Below are 17,523 nucleotides of genomic sequence, written 5' to 3'. Positions count from 1 at the left end.
TCCATTAAATAATGCTCAAGACTTTGTGAGTTGTACTGGCAGGTTGCCTCACCTTTACAGTGGATCAGGGCTCTTTTGCAGTCATCTTTCCTGAAGCCGAGGTCTTGTAAACGGGTCAGCTGACCCTCTGTGGAGACACGACACAACCCCATAAACAGCTTTCTGACAACAGCAATCAGCCGCAGAACAACAGGATGCCATCTCTGGGACTAAACTGTAGCCGTGACCACTTTAAGCAATATTACATAAGAAAACAATTCAAGATGTTTTTTGGACACTGATGATAATTGTTCCAAAAAACTTGAATTTGATTCTCTTTTTGCGAGAGAAAAGCTTCTGAAAAAGCATTTAGACCGTGGAAGACTAAAAATCACTCTCTACGCACCTATGAGGGCCTCGGTCTTCTGCCTGAAGCTTTCTTTGGGTGTAGCAGCGGGCTCGGTGCTGGGTGCAGCGGCGGTGTCAGAGTCAGAGGGCAGCGGAGCGCTGGCCGTAGGGATGGACTTGGCGATGGCCAAGAAGAGCTGAATGTCGTTGTAGGACAGACGGATGTCCAGAGCAGGAAACTGAATCTGAGAGAATCACATGCACGATTAAAGTCACTTCACTAGTGACGTGGAGAAAACAGTTGTCTCTGACTTGAGAGACATCACCTGGTGTCTCAGCTATCGAGTTGCATTATGGGAATTGTAGGAGCCAGCGTATACTACCCATACTAGAGACTAAAGGTCATTCTTTTTAAATGTGTCTCCTGTAAGTCCAACAACTTTATGGAAGTAAAATACCAAACCCCTGGAGTACTCTTTGAAGAGCCATGCTCACAACTGTTTCAAAATGCTCATTTTATGGTTTGGCCTCCAAACCATAAATGGAGTCTTCACACAGGCAGATGTTGGATTTAGGACCAGAAGGAACACGTTGTTTGTTTGTCAAACCAAAAGTGTCAAACATTTGGAGACAATAACGGGGACGACATGCTGGAGGAGTATTCTCATTGATATGCTATTCTTTTGTTTCTGCAGTGCCTCCACTTCCCCACAGTGACAGTTACACGTTCCGTCCATCCATCCATCAGCTACACCCGCTTATCCTTTGAAGGGTCGCGGTGTGCTGGAGTCAACCCTCCTGCTGCTAACCACTGCACCCCCGTGCCTCCCCCAGTTACATGTTGCATATCTTATTGTGGTTGAGCGCTAACTCCTGACCTCCAGCAGCGGTGGGATGTCCTCCACATTGAAGGCGTCCAGTAGACCTGAGCTGCTTTGGTATGTGGGGCTCCCACACAGCTCCACCTGGATGTTGACCGGGTCGATGATGGACAGCGCCGTCTCCTGCTCACTGCCCAGCCGACACGAGAACACCTGGGGGTGACGAGATACCTCTGAACCAACGCTAATAAAAGTATGATCTGGATACTGGGATAGTAGTTAGTGGCACTCCTGCACTAATGCGCCGCGTACATGCTACATACTAAACAAAACAAAAGTATCACTACGTACTGAGCTTCACTGTACTCTGTTCTGGACATTAGGGTCGGAGATGGAGTTGTAAGGCAGTGCCTGTAGCAGTTTTAGCAGTAGCAACAGTAACACAATTAGTGCCCTTGCAATAATAGAATTTGCAATGGCAGTAAAAGTACAAGTAGTACTAGAGCAACAACAGCAGCAGCAGCAGTATTTCAGTTCATTCGTCATCTATTTAATAGAGCAGTCTCTTTGAGATTGGGATTCTTTGATTCACAGATGAGCAGTGGTAGAACTAGTAGTCTCAGCGGTAATGTTGGGCCGCGACACGGGGCTATGACGGGGGGAGATGTCACCTCTATTCCTGCGAGGCTGCCAGAGAAGGGTCTGTCCAGCAGACGGGGTTTGTAGGTGAGGACGGTGGTGCCTTTCAGAATGATGGCGTTGGTATCCAGACAGGACGAGTCCTCCACAACCACAAACTCTGTGCCTGAGGACCGAATAACAATGCAACATTTTAAATGGAAAATTCAGTGAAATACACAGGCCAGGTCATTAAGGTTCATACTGAGGAGCTCATCTAAAGACCTGCGTCACTTACACCATATTAACTTATTCTGGGCAGGTCCAAGTATAAGCTACAAATCCAGGAGAGGAACATTTATGCCAACATTTTATTTTGTCAAGGTACAGCTCAAAGACATTGGCATATTTAATAAAACACTTGAAATTAAATATGTTGGACACTAGCAGCAGCAGTAGCAGCAGTAGTATTAGCAGTAGCAGCAGTAGCAGCAGTAGTAGTAGCAGTATTGGCGTGGTATTAGCGGTGGCGGTATTAGCGGTGGCGGTGGCAACAGTGGCGGTGGTATTAGCGGTGGCGGCGGTGGCGGCGGTGGCGGCGGTGGTGGCAGCGGTGGCGGCGGTGGCGGCGGTGGTGGTGGCGGTGTTGGCGTGGTATTGGCGGTGGCAGCGGTGGCGGCGGTGGCGGCGGTGGTGGTGGCGGTGGTGGCGGCGGCGGCGGTGGCGGCGGTGGCGGCGGTGGTGGTGGCGGTGTTGGCGTGGTATTGGCGGTGGCGGTGTTGGCGGTGGCGGTGGCAACGGTGGCGGTGGTATTGGCGGTGGCGGCGGTGGTGTTAGCGGTGGCGGCGGTGGCGGCGGTGGTGGTGGCGGTGTTGGCCGTGGTGTTGGCGGTGGCGGTGTTGGCGGTGGCGGTGGCAACGGTGGCGGTGGTGTTGGCGGTGGCGGCGGTGGCGGCGGTGGCGGCGGTGGTGGTGGCGGTGGCGGCGGTGGTGGTGGCGGTGGCGGCGTGGCGCGGTGGCGGCCGTGGCGGCGGTGGCGGCGGTGGCGGCGGTGGTGGTGGTGGTGGTGGCGGTGGTGGTGGCGGCGGCGGTGGTGGTGGTGGCGGTGGCGGCGGCGGCGGTGGTGGTGGCGGTGGTGGCGGTGGTGGTGGCGGTGGCGGCGGTGGCGTGCGGTGGCGGCCGTGGTATTGGCGGTGGCGGCGGTGGCGGCGGTGGTGGTAGCGGTGGCGGTGGTGGCAGCGGCGGCGGCGGTGTAGTGGTAGTAGTAGCGGCGGCGGCAGCAGTAGTAGTGGTAGCAGTAGTAGCAGCAGTAGCAGCAGTAGCAGCAGTAGTAGTAGCAGTATTAGCCGTAGTATTAGCAGTAGCAGTATTAGCCGTAGTACCACTAATGGCAGTAACAGCAGTATTACTTCTCTTCCTGTGCGCACTGACGTAAAGGCGAGCTGCTGTAACGAAAGAGTTTCCCCTCGGGGATCAATAAATAAATTAGCAGTAGCCACAGAGGTCCACGTGTATGTATCTGGGACTCCAGCTGCGCTGTGACACTTTAACTAGATTTCCACATAGAAGCACTTGTCTTTTGTTATTATGTTTTAATGATGCGTCACTTCTAATTACTCAAGTGTTACCAAGAGTGGGATTTGTGGCCTCTATGTGTTTATAGTACTTTATTTATTGCATTAAAAACAATCCAAAACGTTCAGCAGTTACTGTCTGATCAGTGTTTTCTGACCTGTGACGTTGATCTTGACCTCCAGGCAGCGGTCCTGGGTGACGGGCACCGTGGACCTCTTGGTGACCACACCGCTCTTGACCGTCTTTGGCATGACGGCTCCGGTGGTGCTGGTGGTGGGGCCCGAGTCAGTGCTGGTGTTACTGGGCCAGCGCTGACGTGGCTCAGCGCCACTCGACGCCTTCTCCACCGGTACCCGCAGGAAGTCTCGCACCAGCTGGAGCCAGTCGAAGATGAGAAAGACCCTCAGGTTGTTGAGGACCACCGTGAAGCAGGAGGAGTCACGTGTGGATCTGCAGGAAGGTGGAACACAACTCTTTACGATCCAGCACTACCTAAAATCTCTATCTCTTCCTATGTTTGGAAGTGTTCCACATACCTGTAATGCAGTTCCAGCTGCAGCGACGCCCGGTTGGTGCCTGTTTTGGAGGGCTGGAGGATGCAGTCAAAGACGTTGGGCCTTGCCCCATCAGCTCCACCAGTGCTTTTATTGGGCTCGGGGTACCGAGTGTCATATGCCAGCAGGGAGTGAGACACCAAGTTGACAGACTTGGATCCATTGGAGAAACTCTCAAAGAGCAACTTGGATTTCATGAAGTCAAACCTTTGCAAGAGAAATCCAAACATAATATTAAAATGGCAACTTCCCTGTAGACAAATGTCTATTTTACATTTTACAACTCTCCACTATGACCCAACATAGTGATCCGATGTGCAGCTGGTCCATGAAAGGTTTTAGATGAGCTAGCTATAAGCTGTGAGGGCTGTCAGACTGAACCAGAGACACTAGTGGCAGTTTCTCTCTCAGAGAAATACAATTTCTGACAACTTTCTAGTCAAAGTGACTGTTTAGTGTCCTTAAACTCTCTTGGCGTTTCCCATGATTTATACTTAAAATGATGCATTGGTACTGAATAGCTGTTAATTGAGGTGGTGAGTTATTGATCAATAACTCTTCTATGTCGTTCCAGTAGTTTTTATTTCCTGGTTGAAACATTTCTCAAAGTCCGAGTTTTAAGCAGTTTTGAAACATTTCGTCTGCGACAGAAACAGGTCTAAACATGGACCACTGCTCCTCTTGGGCATCGCCTTTGATATGTGATTGACAGCTCATTAGTCAGGACGCGGCACCTTCCGGGCTCAGCGCCAGGCGAGATGTGAATCGACAGCAATATGGATTATTTTACGTATATGTGTGTGGCTTTGGCTGCACGTGTGATGATGTTGGCATCATTAAATGAACTCAGTGACATACTGAACTTGTTCTGCCGGTCTCATTCCTCGGCCATATTGACTCTCTGTCAGCATTCAGCACAAAAGAACACTCCTTTGATGAAGCTGTTCGGTAGCATTTTAGCTTCAGATGGTTAAAGATCAAAGTTACTCTTTAACAGCTCATCTGGCTCAGACACACAGTTCACGGCCGTGAGCTCTTTGGTGCCTTCACACTGTAAAGTGCCACGGTCCTGGCATTATGACCTCATGAATTTGATGAGGTCATTTGCATTATTTCCGTGCCAATATTGATTTGCGATGCTAGCATCTGGACTTCCGTGAGAAAAGTGAACTGTGGTTATTTTGTGACCTTAGGTGCTTTCACAGCACATCATATGTATATACATATCGATAGATTTGGAGATTTATCGGGCAGTAAGAAGACAGAAACGGCCCACCTTGCTAATGAGCGTTTGGGGCTGTCCAAGAGCTCCAGACTGACATCCATCATGTCCACCAGGAATGACAAGTTGGTGTAGACATCTCCACTTAACACCGTCTGAAGAGAGACACAACAGCAGTTCATAAACTAGAACATATAGGGGGCTGTTTGGAAATGACAAAAGGTGACAATTTCATCATAAACGAGACAAATGATCATTAAAAGAGACAGAGGCATAAAATACCCTACAAGTTGTTAATTATACAGTAAACTATAAGCTCTCTGTGGGATCCTTTTGCAGCTTGTTTGTAACAAAACGTTGGAAATAGCAGATGTAGCTGTTTGATATCACAGTGTTGGCAGTTGAAAAACAAAACAGGCAAGAACATAATTGTAATTTCCCTGCAAATTAAAAAAAAAAATCTAAATTTGACAGACAATGAGCAGCATGTTCTGTAGAGTATTTTAAGTCATTTACAGCAAGCCTAAGCCATATTTATAGGATATCATTCACAGCAGTAAACTGTTGGTTGGTCATAGTGTCCGTGCGGTTGCCTGCTTTCTCACATAGCTGCTGGGGTCCTGCAGGTTGTAGGGTCGCAGGAAGTCTTCAACAGGCTCTCCCAGGTTGTTCTCCAGCAGCCCTCTGATCAGCTGGTAGTGCTCCAGGTCCAGAGAGCAGTGTACCGACGACAGGCTGCCGTGGATGGACATGTCAGGTACTGCATGGCTCAGCTCCCTGATGACGCCAGTGAACACAAGCGTGAGTACTTTCATACCTACTGCTTTCTTACAGAAAAACAAACCAGGCCCAGTCCCTTTCTGAACAACTGCTCTCCATAAGCCATCCCCAACAAGAACATTAAAACAAGAGGCACAATGCTAATAAGCCCGATGTACTAAAGGTCTGTGCCAAGTAGTGGAACGCAGAAGTCGATGGTATTAAAAAACAAGTAGCAAGCCAACGAGACCACAGCTGGAGGACCAGACCAGAGCCAAATAATGCCATTAAATACTGGACTTGTATCTGACAGGCGCTAGGAAACAGGACTCTGTTTCTGCTGCGTGTCTAACAAGGCAGCTGTTTGATGAAGCACAAGCCAATGGCTTAACAAAAAGTCACATTGTTGTAAGAGTGTTTGGAAGTCTTTCTGCCCCCTAGTGGTCAGAATTACTTGATGCAGCTGAATAAACATATGGTCTGTGAAGTGAAGAAAAGTTTCCTAATTCCTAATCGTATCAGTTTTTTGTACAGCAGGGGTGAACGATTACGTAATCCACGGGTCCGTCGTTTCAGCGCTGTAGTGTTACAGGTGCAGTGGAGATGCAAGATGTATGTTGTGTTTGTTTCAGCATTATTTTAATTCATTTACGTAGAGATGTCCTGATCAAGTTTTTCTTTAACCCATATCCCGATCCGAGTCCTTTAACATTGGATATCTGCTGGTACTTTTATTTATTTAAATGTTGACTGAATATGTATGTGACACATTGAAATAACAAGTGCAAACTGACTGTTGTACAGTATGAAGTGTAAGTATAAAGTTTCTATCATTCTTTTTCTTATAAAAAGACTGATCGGACAGTCCTCAACATGATCTCTTTATAAAAAGGTCATAAGTTTTGTCACCAATAAAAACAAAAAGCGGGACGTACTTGTCCAGGTTGCGTTCCACTTTAAGCTTGAGGCGGCAGCAGTCTTTGAGCAGGTTGTCTCCGGTGCGACGGACAGAGTACGAAGGAAAGATGAGGTCTGAGGACTCGGGAGGTTTACCACCGCTGTCCCAGGGCTGACAGGGCTGACAGGGCAGACGCTCTGCAGCAAAGATATCCACCTCCTGCAGGTCCAGAGCAATGCAGTCCAGCAGGCACACGTGGTCTTCTAATGGGGAAAAAACACACCAGCTATTTTAAAGATGACTTTTTATTACAGTGTACAGTGGAGAGGGAAAAGAACAACACAGGTGATAGAGAGACAACAAGCCACAACAAAGGTTCTGGCGTTTTCTGGAACCATATCAGTCCAGACTGCGTTTAGTCTTGGGTTCATTTAGTTAAGTGAGTCTTGAGAGCTGAAAACACCATTTAACTGCAACATAGTGGGTTCAAAGTGAACTTCAAAGCCTCATATCATACTGAGGTCCACATTTTCAGGACTTGCGGGTGCACTGAATGGTTTTCTTTCAAACCATGCAGCGATACTAACCTAAGCTGTGAGGGCCATCCTCCTCAGGGGCCCTCCCTGTGTCTGGGGCCTGTGGCCTGCCAAGGGTGAACCCTGTGGAGGAGGAGGTGGAGGAGGAGCTGGAAGGGGAGGCTCTCGGCTTCTCCTGCTCACTACTCCTCCCTGCTGCACTCCGGACACGCTCCTTTTTCAAGAGAAAAGAAACAGAAGAGACACATTAAGTCCAGTTAGCGATGTATTTCACACAAAAGCAGACGATACTTTTTAAAGGGGCCAAAGCACAAAATAAACACGTCATTTAGAAAGAGCATCTGATATGGTTTTAATAAATACTAATGATTCAGTTTCCACACTTTGTTTATCTATTAGAAAGACGTTACCACTCCCTCTTCACTTAAAAGCATTTTCCACTTCTTACCAGTGGAGGACAGTGCTAAACCTTGGGCTGCGGCATGTAGTTGTGCTAATGACAGTGTTGGAGAACAGGTGTTTCTGTCAATGTTCCCACTGTTTGATACAGGTGAAGCTCACTGAATTCACCCAATAACTCAATGACATTGTACCATTATCTCCTAAGCCAGAAAGAATAATTCAACACAGCAGTTTGTCTTTTCCACTGTTTGTAACTTCAACAATAAGTCCACCTTTTTAAAAAGAAATTACTATAATGTTGTATTTTTGAACATTCTGATTCAGTGGGTCAAACACTGGGAAACACATTCTGAATGACAGCAAAGTCAATTTCAGCCAACACTATTTCAAGATCAAACTGTATCAAAACAATACACCAACTTTTGCCAGTAAGTTCTCTGATCAGTGTACATAGTACATGACTTAAGGCAGGGACACATTTACAATTGTTGAGCCATTATAGTTCTGATTTGGTCGTCATGACTGATTCAGCCGAGATGTACAGAGATGAAGTACAGGCCACTTGGTGTTGACAGTCACGAGATAAAATCTTAGTGTGTGGTATTATGGGATTTGTTTTCTGATCCAGTCGCTGTTCTCATTAAGATTATTTTAAACACGATTGACTTTTAAAACTGAAAGCGTGACTGACATCATGCACCAGGAGTAATACTTCTTTAAAAGATCTACGAAGACACTGTCTGATAGAGCATCATCGTATCAGGATACGGGTACGTTGTTATCCTGCTCCTTCCCTCTTTACCATGGGAACGAGGCAGAGCTGCCCCTCATCTCCCATTTTATCATCCCGTCACTACTGAGCTGTTGTGGTTTAGGGAGTCGAAGGGGTCTGAACGCATTAACGGGACTGGAACAACTCAGAAACCTTCACTATACGCAGACGATCGTCTTCTAAATACTTCTAATCCAATCTCATCTGTTTCAGCAGTGCAAGAGTTATTAATATAACTAAGTCAATATTATTTTTACAAGGATAAACTCATGCCCATTAACTCTCTATCATCTTCTTCTTCACCGTTTAAAGTGGTTTACGATGGGTATCTGGGGATCTTAGTTACAAATTCATTTAAAGACATTTTCTAAACAACGTGTTTTCAAAAGGCATTGGCATCTAAAACATCAAATCGTACAACACAAACATGATCAAGGACCTTGGAGTATTAAGTTGGTGTATTCCTTTAAACAATACATGCAACAGCAGAAAGCTCAGCTCATCACATAACCAACCGCAAACAGACAAACTGCACACCAGGGCTGGACAATATTTCATTGCGACTAAAGCAATGTGACACCAGATCATCTGAAACTGTTTCACCAGAGGTTCCACAGGTGAATCTACACCCCAAACCAAATGCTCTAACAGAGTTCAGAACTGCTTTCAAGAGTGACACGTGATAACTTCTATGTCAAAGGAATCCTTGACATGTACTGTCATCTGTCAGCTGTAGTGTGTTATTGGGATAGTTTCTGATACTTGTTGTAGGATGAAAATTGAAAGGTAAACTGTGATATTGTGACAACCCTTTCCCACACCAAAGCAAAAGCATGCCAGTGTACCTTGTAATGGGATGGATCCTTGTACGAATGTGCATGCAGTATAAAATTCTTCACAAAAAACACAAGATGCATATGAAATTTATTTAGTGTTCTACTTCCAAAATACACTATTCTCCCAAACTACTGATGACGTGAACAGGCCCTGTTCTTCACACCTGACCGAGTTAACTTGATTTGACTGCTGATGATCAGATGCCTGGATTTTCCTCAAAGCTGGTTTAAAATGTATCTGAAAATGTGGTCATTGCCTTCAGAACAAACCAGCAGAGTGTATCTTATTCACAGTTAGCTGGGTCATGACCAGGACTTTACAAGTTCAACTCTATACATTAAATCATTTTCAGATACAAACAACTTCTTCCATTATAGGCACCATTAGAAAAATGTTGATGTAATTCTGATTTTGGAAAAGAACAAGTCAAGTATTGAAAAATCATCAAATATAAGATGTAAAAACGGATCTGATTGGTACACTTAGAGACGTTTCAAGATAAAGTCCATTCTCAGTGTTTGTGCACTGGAGGCTTCAATTTCCACACCTCACTTGTGTACGTTGCATATTGAAATACAACTGACTTAAACAAGTTGTCACAAAATCGTCCGTCGACACTGAGGTGAGCTCAGACTTTCGTCCTTCAGCAGATGAATGTGAAAACATCCAAATCAAGAAACAATCAGCTAAACACATTTTGAGTAAAGATGAACTTTAAAAAAGAGCTACTTCAAATTTAGTTTGAGGTACTATAAGCAACATAAATGTAATTTAGTAAGTTTTTTGATGGGGATTTGTCATTTAATCACATTTAAAATGTTGCATCATAAGTATAAATTGTACACAGTTGCATTGAAACAATGAATTTATTTCAGTTAAATGTAAAACATCTGAGCAAGATTAATAAATTATAGGTAAATTATCCAAGTAAAATCATTACTGAATTCAGTTTCCTGGAACATTTTCATACAATTCAATCTCAGAAGTTTAATATTCTTTATGAGAGATTTTGTCAGGTTTCATTTCATATTTAGAATATGTTTAAGGTGGTAAATGAGCTTTAAAAGAGCCACTGAGCCACTTATAGCCACTACAATCATACGATCAGCACTGCTCTGAAGTTCGACTTTCTACTCATGTTGCCTTTATTTCAGTTCAAAAGTGCACTGCTGTTCAAGATTAACAAATCAATGCTTAAACTGTTTGGGAGGACCGAGCCAGCTGGATGAGAATGAACAGGATCATTTTAGCCAGCTGAAATGAGACTTAAAAGGTTTGTTTTAGCTGGCTAACATCGTATTAGCCTGGATTAGTTAAGCCACGTTTGAATAACGGGGCCCTGGATTTAAATCTAAATCTTTTCCTCCGATGCTAGGTAGAATAGCACCCAAAATGCTGGACTGTTTCTCTAAAAACATTACATTTAAACAAAACCAAAGACAGTTAAAGACGTTGACAAGGTTTAGTTATGGAAAGATACTTTACAATCTTCAGTAAACCATCAGGCAACACTGTATTCATTCAGCATTACAGATCAGATTCAGATGATAAGGCCAGTTACTAAAATAATAAGATGATGAGAAATCATCAGTGCAGGGTTTCCATGGCTTTTTCAGGAGTCAGGCTAGCATGATGGTAGTATCAAGAACCAAGTAGCATGAGGTAATCCTGAATTCTTAAAACTCGGGTAATACCATTAAATGCATAAATGAATACAGTGAAATTAGAGACGAGGGGAGGCAGAGAACGGAGGGTCAGGGAGCACTGCATGGGTGGATGAACGGGCAGCGTGACTCACCAGAGAAGGGAAAAAGGCATGAGCCATGGTGAGTTTCTCTACCTTGTCTCGGAGGGAAAAAGTCCCATAAGCCCCAGCTGGCAGGAAGCAGTTCTGCACCTTCAGCTGGCCGAGGTTGGCCACAATGACCCTTGGCGACCGTGAGCTCTCTGGGATAAGAATAACCGGGGCGCCGGCCTCAATGTCCAGCAGAACCCTGGATGCCCGCTGAGGATGATCCCGCACCTGCAGGGAGAGACAGGAGACAGAGGGGAGGGAGGGGACGAGAGAAGGGTAGATAGAGATAAGGAAAGAGCAGGAGAAAATTCAATTTAGACAATAAGTTGAGCAGGAAGGAGAAATATTATACAGTATGTGACTCTATCATGGTGAAGTACTTACAGCCTGACCCTCCATTGCAGCCCTCTGCCTGCCCAGGACATCCTGCAGCTGGGTGAAATGTTGGATGAAGGCCACCACCTCGGCCTGGAAGCGCTGGGTGTGGACGTACTGCACTGAGGCCATCTGCAAAGACACCTTGATGTCACATTCCCGCTCCAGGTAAGGATCAGGCAGGCCGTACCTGAATGGACCAGAATACAAAGGTGACTAAAACAACACCACTTCTTCCAAGTTCTTCAGTATCATGCAGGGTAATTGTCTGTTGGAAGAACTTTAGTGATATATACTTATGGATGTTGAAAATAAGGGCCTCCCCTCCTCGTGTGGTGAAGCGCTCTCGGTAGAGATCACCATGTGGGGTAAGGTCACTCAGGGACAAACTTCCTAAACTGCCTTGTAATGCCAAGTCACCGTCTGAAACATTAGACATAATGTGATAACATTAAACATCACATCATTTTCACAAGTCAACCCAGTTACGTAAAAGAGCATTATGTTGTGTGGAAGGTTTGTTTTATATCTTAGGTGAATCTGACGTTTTTCATACACACCCAACATTTCCAGATGAGCAGATAATTTGGATACACTCGCTCTGGCAAGCTCGTTGAGTTTCTTGTTCAGTACAAGAGACAAAGCATGAACCTAAAAATGAAACATGGACAGGTTTAATCACGAAGCATTCACTTACGACAGAGAGAAAAGTTGTTAGCCATCACACTGGGTGTTGTATTTCCATCCAATAATAATCAGCTGAAAATGATATAGAATGGCTCTGTGAAATAAAGCAGCTACAGTAATAAAGACAGCAGCACTGTGTTGCGCTGCGATTTATACCTTAGTTTCACTGTTAAAGTGCAGTGTAGCACATCAGTCCATCCCAGCAGTGGAGCGTAACACAAATCAGAACATTTAAAATGCTGCTTGGTGTGGCATAAAATACTAATTCTTCACCAATGATACTAAGCTGCTGTTTTTGTAAATTTCATTTAAGAAGTCACAGTCATATACTGGGATATTGATTAGTTTACTGATTAATCCAGTGGTTCTCAAACTGTTTCTGTCATGCCCCCCCTCAGAAGCCAAAAAAAAAAAGTTCAGGCCCCCCACCACACGTAAACGGATTGAATTCTTATAAATCATTAACAATAATGGGGGAGCAACAAATAAAAAAAGAGCCCAGTTGAATTGGATTGAAATAAAAGAATTGATTCAGGTCAGCAAACTCTTGTTTTTTTATTTTTATTTCCCTACATAAATCGTGTTCATTCAACTCAGTTCCACTCTGTATTTTTTCCCCTGGTCATTCCCGCCCCCCAGTTTGAGAACCACTGGATTAATCTATTGTCAATTAGGCCATCTTGAATATCCGTTCTATATTTCATGAATCTATCCAAATGTTTTGAGATATTTCACTCAGAAGCAGTGAACCTGTCACTTGCTGTAGTGTTAGACGAAACGTCAGAGGATCACCAAAGTCAGCAGCATTCATCCTCTGGGAACCATAAACAACTATGTGGTGGATGGACAGACAATCTGACAGACCGACATCGTCATCCCTACAGCAATGCAGCTGGCATAGTGTGGCTATTAATAGTAATAACACTATTTATTCCACAACAACATTTGTTCCTAATGTACACGAACATGTAACTGCAGCCGTTCCCACCATTGACCCACCTTTAGGTCCACTCTAGTGTTGACGGCCTCTGTTGTCTCCTCCTCACTCATGTCTGGCTCATACAGAGGATGTCCCGGCACAGGTTGAGGTGACATAGGGTTCCCCCTCACTGCATGATTATTGGCCGTGGAGCCAATACCAAAGAAGTCCAGGATAACCACCCAGGTCTGTAGTGTGATCAAAACGTCCAGGCAGTTAAAGTCAACATCTACGCTTCGTCCCACACTGCCATAGCGCGTTTTGAACTCCGGGTGGTTCTGGTCCACCAGCAGCACATTGATATGAACTAATGAGTCGTCAAAGTCTGGGGGTGGCTGAGGGGAGGGCGTGTGGTGGGTCGGAGAGGGAGGTGGAGTGCTGGGACATTCTGGGTCCCTCTTGGATTTGCGACTGCTAGCTGAGGGGGTGCTAGGATGCCTCTGGTAGAGCTGGAAGACGTTCTGGGCCTCCTCCATGTGGGCAGGCAGTGAGCGGGGCATGTCTGGGTACAGGGCATTGGATGCTGATGGACAGCTTTGGGAAAGGTACTCCTTTGGACTGAAAGTGGATGGCTTGGGAGCTCCGCGAGACACCATCAAATGTTTGTACTTAGACTCAGGGTTCTGCTCCAGGAGGTCCTCCATTAGCAGCGAGCGCAGCGCCAGCTGGATTGCCAGTAGCTGAGGGTGGTCTTTGGTAAAGTCTCCCTCCAGATCTTGGAAGCGCAGACTGACTAAGCCCTGAGAGCCCTGGGTCAGGTCAGCACTGAGCTGGACCTGCAGTTCTGCCACGTGTAAGGTGACTTTTAGCTGAGTGAATGAGGAAGAGTGAAGAGCGGGTTTGTGAGACTGTAGAGGCAAAGGAGAGGAAAGTGACGAGTGGGAGAAGCTGATGTGGGGAGGGTCCCTTGCAAACAGCCCTCCCTGGGGGTCAGGAAAGCGGTGAGGCCTGGTGGAGGAAGGAGTTGGTGGTGGGGGTGTGGGCGGTTGGCTGGGTGTGACACGTTGCTCCTCAATCAGGGACAAATTGTCCAGTGTCTGGAGGACTTGTTCATACACAGGCTTGCACAGGAACACCTATCACCAAATATTGATACAATTAATAACCAGTCAGTGAATATGACGTCTAAAATTTCATTTAAGTCTGTACACGCACATACAATGCTGAGATGAGCTCTTTTGAGCCAAAATAATTAAAATTACCTGTTTTCACTTACTAAATGATTCCAGTTGTTCTACTTTACTGTTTTCCATTTTGTGTTAAGTTAACTTAAATTAAACTCAACACTTCCTGCACTGATCACATTAAAAACCTTCCAGTAGCCCAATGCATATAATCTCTTTCCTGGTAGCCTTTGTGAAACTTCTGCAGGATGTGTGTCTTTATTGACAGTCATTTAAAAGTTATGGAAATAATGGCAAAGTAGAGGAGGCTGAAATTAATGAGTGAATGAGTAAACAGTATTTCTGATGAAAAAGAGTAACTGTGAGCAGCAGAGTGGTGAGTATGACATGGCTCTGTTGTTGTACTGATGGACTGGTTTACCGAATTTACTTTGTGAGCCATTATAGTAAAGCTAATCCCCGCTCTATATTTTTTTACAAGGCCTTTATTGGGGACTGGTCTTACTTTGTTCAAGCTGGCCACAGTATAAATACTGCTGTATTTGAGACTATGGTATTATTTGAATACCGGCTTTTATTTTAGAATTGACAGTATTGATATAGTGTTTACCTGGACAGGGTTGACGAATTTGCCCTCAACTCTCAGTAACCCTGTGCTCTCGCAGGGCTCCTCTGTGGTCAGGAAGGTAAATTGGGTGTCTTCGTCGACGGGAACTTTCTCCAGGGTGAACTGTATAGTGGTGTCTTTCAATATATGGAAGGCTGATGAAGAAAATAAATAATGTGAACTTGTGTCACAAACTGCACATAAAATGTATGCTTGCTTTACTTGCATTACCATTTACACAGAATCAAGCATTCGGAATACAACTATCCCTTTAAAATTTGTGACATTCTCACCTTTTCCGCGACTGAGGGATTCAAAGAAGTCATGACGCGTGAACTGTGGTTCATCCTGATTGATGCTCCCATTGTGAGATGGTGACATGCCAGCGTTATCCCCTCTGGGTGCCCTCTTCAAAACCAAATGACTCATGTTGAGTGAATACAGTCGAATATCCTTCACCAACACCTGCAACTTCCCCCCTTCAGAGTCTTGCCCAGTGACAAAATTCTGGATTGTTATGCTTCCCAGATGACCAACCAGTAGCTCAGGGTGTCCGGGTTTACGGGGAATGGACACAACTGGGGATTCAATGCTGATATTAAGGGTCAGCTTCACCAAGAATGTGTCTAGGGTGGATTCAGGTTCCTCCATAGGAAGATCCTCGTCGTCCTCAAATGGATAAGCCCAGCTCTGACTCTGAGTTCGAGTTCTCCGTGAGGGTGTCTCAAAGAGCGAAACCATACCGCTATACTCCGCCGTCTTGGTGGCTAGAACGGTTGACACTTTGGTGGCAGCACTTTTCAGCATGGAGCGAAAATTGTCTTCGACCTCATTGGCAGACAAACTCAGCTCCTTCAGGAACTTGGCCGAGTGGTTATAGTGCAAGGATGCCATTTGAAGTTGCAAGGAACACTCCCCTTGGGATTTCTCCATAAGGCGAAAATTTAAAGCTTCTGAGGGAGAACCTCCTGTGTCAGCAAGGAATGTTAATCCGCCGAGAGTTGAGGAGCTGTCCTCAACACTTCCAATGCTGACCACAAACTGGCTTCGGCCTCCTTCCTGGGTCAGGTCCACCAACTGCATGGACCCGAGTGAACCATTGATGTCCAACCGACTGCCCATGGACACATTGACCTTGGTGCCAGTGATGCTGGCAGTGGCAATCTTCAACCCTTTCTTCTCAGCACCCAGGACAGTGCCAGTGGACACGGTCCGAAGGAGAAGCAGATTAAGGCGGTGGATCTCCACAGTCAGCTCTTTGTTCTGGTCATAGGTGGCCTGATATGTCCCCTCCCCTTCCTCACTATAAGGCTGTGGTGTATGTTGTTGCGCTGACGACGTCCAGGTGCTTTCTTCTTTGGGGAAAGACTTCTGGAGGAACTTCAGTAGCTCCACCATGGTCTCAGGGTTGAGAATGATGTCCAAGTTATTGACCTGCATGCTTGTCACCTGAAGGGAGCTGTCCAGGTTCATGGAGGGGCAGTCTGAGCTCACAAACTGGTACTCAAGCTTAATCAGGGCCTCCTGGTCTTTGAGAAAGGAACTGAAGGGGGAGAGTCTATCCATGAGTATACCAGAGGATGACTCAGTATGGTGGCCCTGATGCTGGGGAGACCTGCCATCAGATGACACAGGGGACGAAGGCTGGCTCTCTCGGAGGCTGCCCGTGGGTATGTCAAAACTGAGATGCTTATGAGAAGCCACAAGGAGGTCAAAGTCTGAGCCATAGGTCTGTAAGGTGTCCACCAGCAGAAGTCCGTGGACAGTCAGAGAGACTTCAGCATCGTAAGGCCGCTTGACAAAATTAGCATTTGTGCCAAATACCTTGAGAACAGATATGTAGCGTCCATCACTCTCTACACCAAGCTGCATATAGTTAATGTTGAATTCAGCTAACAGTAGACGGGATTCTACCAGGACTTCCCGTGTGTGCTGCTCTAAAGTCATCACACTCTGGGTCAGGTTCTTGGCTGAACCTTGCAGCTTCCAGGAGCTGTCCTCCCTCTGAAAGATCTTGTCATGGCGGAGGGTAAGAGGGTCAGGAGACCTTATATTTGGGCTTCTCTCTTGGCTTTTGTCCCCTTCAGATGAACTTAGCCTTGCCAGACAACTCCTAAGGGCGGTCATCTTCTCAAGGTTGATATGGACCTTGAGGTCTGGTAGGGTTCCTGACAGCACGGCCCCAGGGAGCTGGGGGTCTGATGTGTAGCGCAGTCTCTGCTCAAGCTGCAGCAGCACATTAAACTTCTCCACCACATGAGTAGGCCCTACCTCACTCTCTTGAAGATGTTTCCAGTTGTCCTTACAGCGACCAACCATTATCTGCAGGTCCTTAAAGGACAAGGAGTATTTTTCGTAAAGCTTTCTGCTGTAGGCCTGTGTACTTTCAGGGGATCTGAGGCTGGGAAGTTCAGTGCTTTTGAACTGTTCTTTCAAAGGCATGTCTAGTTCAGGTGGTGGAGACTCCGGAGGGGTGGCAAGGGGTGTCTGGTACTCATCATCACTCATGTCTTCCCTTTCAGGTTGAGTAGCTTTTGAGCTGGCCTTAGTGTCATCTTCAAAGAAAATGAATAACAATAGGTATGAGCTCAGTTAGAAACTTCATTAGGCAAAATAATGAGGATATTTGGCTATAT

At 45.8% G+C, this 17,523-nt stretch overlaps 1 protein-coding gene across 8 annotated transcripts in view; it reads right to left on the bottom strand.

Annotated features, from left to right (window-relative positions):
- Nucleotides 1-17,523, bottom strand: part of vps13d (vacuolar protein sorting 13 homolog D) — a 52,035-nt gene that overhangs the window by 25,131 nt on the left and 9,381 nt on the right. For 6 of the 8 annotated variants that reach the window (XM_044212781.1, XM_044212782.1, XM_044212787.1 and 3 more), the window contains exons 19-35: nucleotides 15,181-17,442; nucleotides 14,891-15,042; nucleotides 13,177-14,232; nucleotides 12,051-12,141; nucleotides 11,787-11,913; nucleotides 11,500-11,680; nucleotides 11,119-11,343; nucleotides 7,361-7,523; nucleotides 6,811-7,036; nucleotides 5,722-5,893; nucleotides 5,171-5,271; nucleotides 3,877-4,101; nucleotides 3,498-3,790; nucleotides 1,820-1,953; nucleotides 1,206-1,361; nucleotides 386-572; nucleotides 53-127 (exon numbers count right to left, since the gene is read on the bottom strand). In XM_044212781.1, coding sequence (XP_044068716.1) covers nucleotides 53-127; nucleotides 386-572; nucleotides 1,206-1,361; nucleotides 1,820-1,953; nucleotides 3,498-3,790; nucleotides 3,877-4,101; nucleotides 5,171-5,271; nucleotides 5,722-5,893; nucleotides 6,811-7,036; nucleotides 7,361-7,523; nucleotides 11,119-11,343; nucleotides 11,500-11,680; nucleotides 11,787-11,913; nucleotides 12,051-12,141; nucleotides 13,177-14,232; nucleotides 14,891-15,042; nucleotides 15,181-17,442 — 5,826 coding nt within the window. The remainder of the gene's footprint in view (nucleotides 1-52; nucleotides 128-385; nucleotides 573-1,205; nucleotides 1,362-1,819; nucleotides 1,954-3,497; nucleotides 3,791-3,876; nucleotides 4,102-5,170; nucleotides 5,272-5,721; nucleotides 5,894-6,810; nucleotides 7,037-7,360; nucleotides 7,524-11,118; nucleotides 11,344-11,499; nucleotides 11,681-11,786; nucleotides 11,914-12,050; nucleotides 12,142-13,176; nucleotides 14,233-14,890; nucleotides 15,043-15,180; nucleotides 17,443-17,523) is intronic. The other 2 variants (XM_044212784.1, XM_044212786.1) reach the window with 1 other exon arrangement.

Source organism: Siniperca chuatsi, linkage group LG10, assembly GCF_020085105.1.
Source record: "Siniperca chuatsi isolate FFG_IHB_CAS linkage group LG10, ASM2008510v1, whole genome shotgun sequence".
In the NCBI taxonomy this organism is placed as follows: domain Eukaryota; kingdom Metazoa; phylum Chordata; class Actinopteri; order Centrarchiformes; family Sinipercidae; genus Siniperca; species Siniperca chuatsi.
This window is presented reverse-complemented; position numbering and strand designations above follow the sequence as displayed.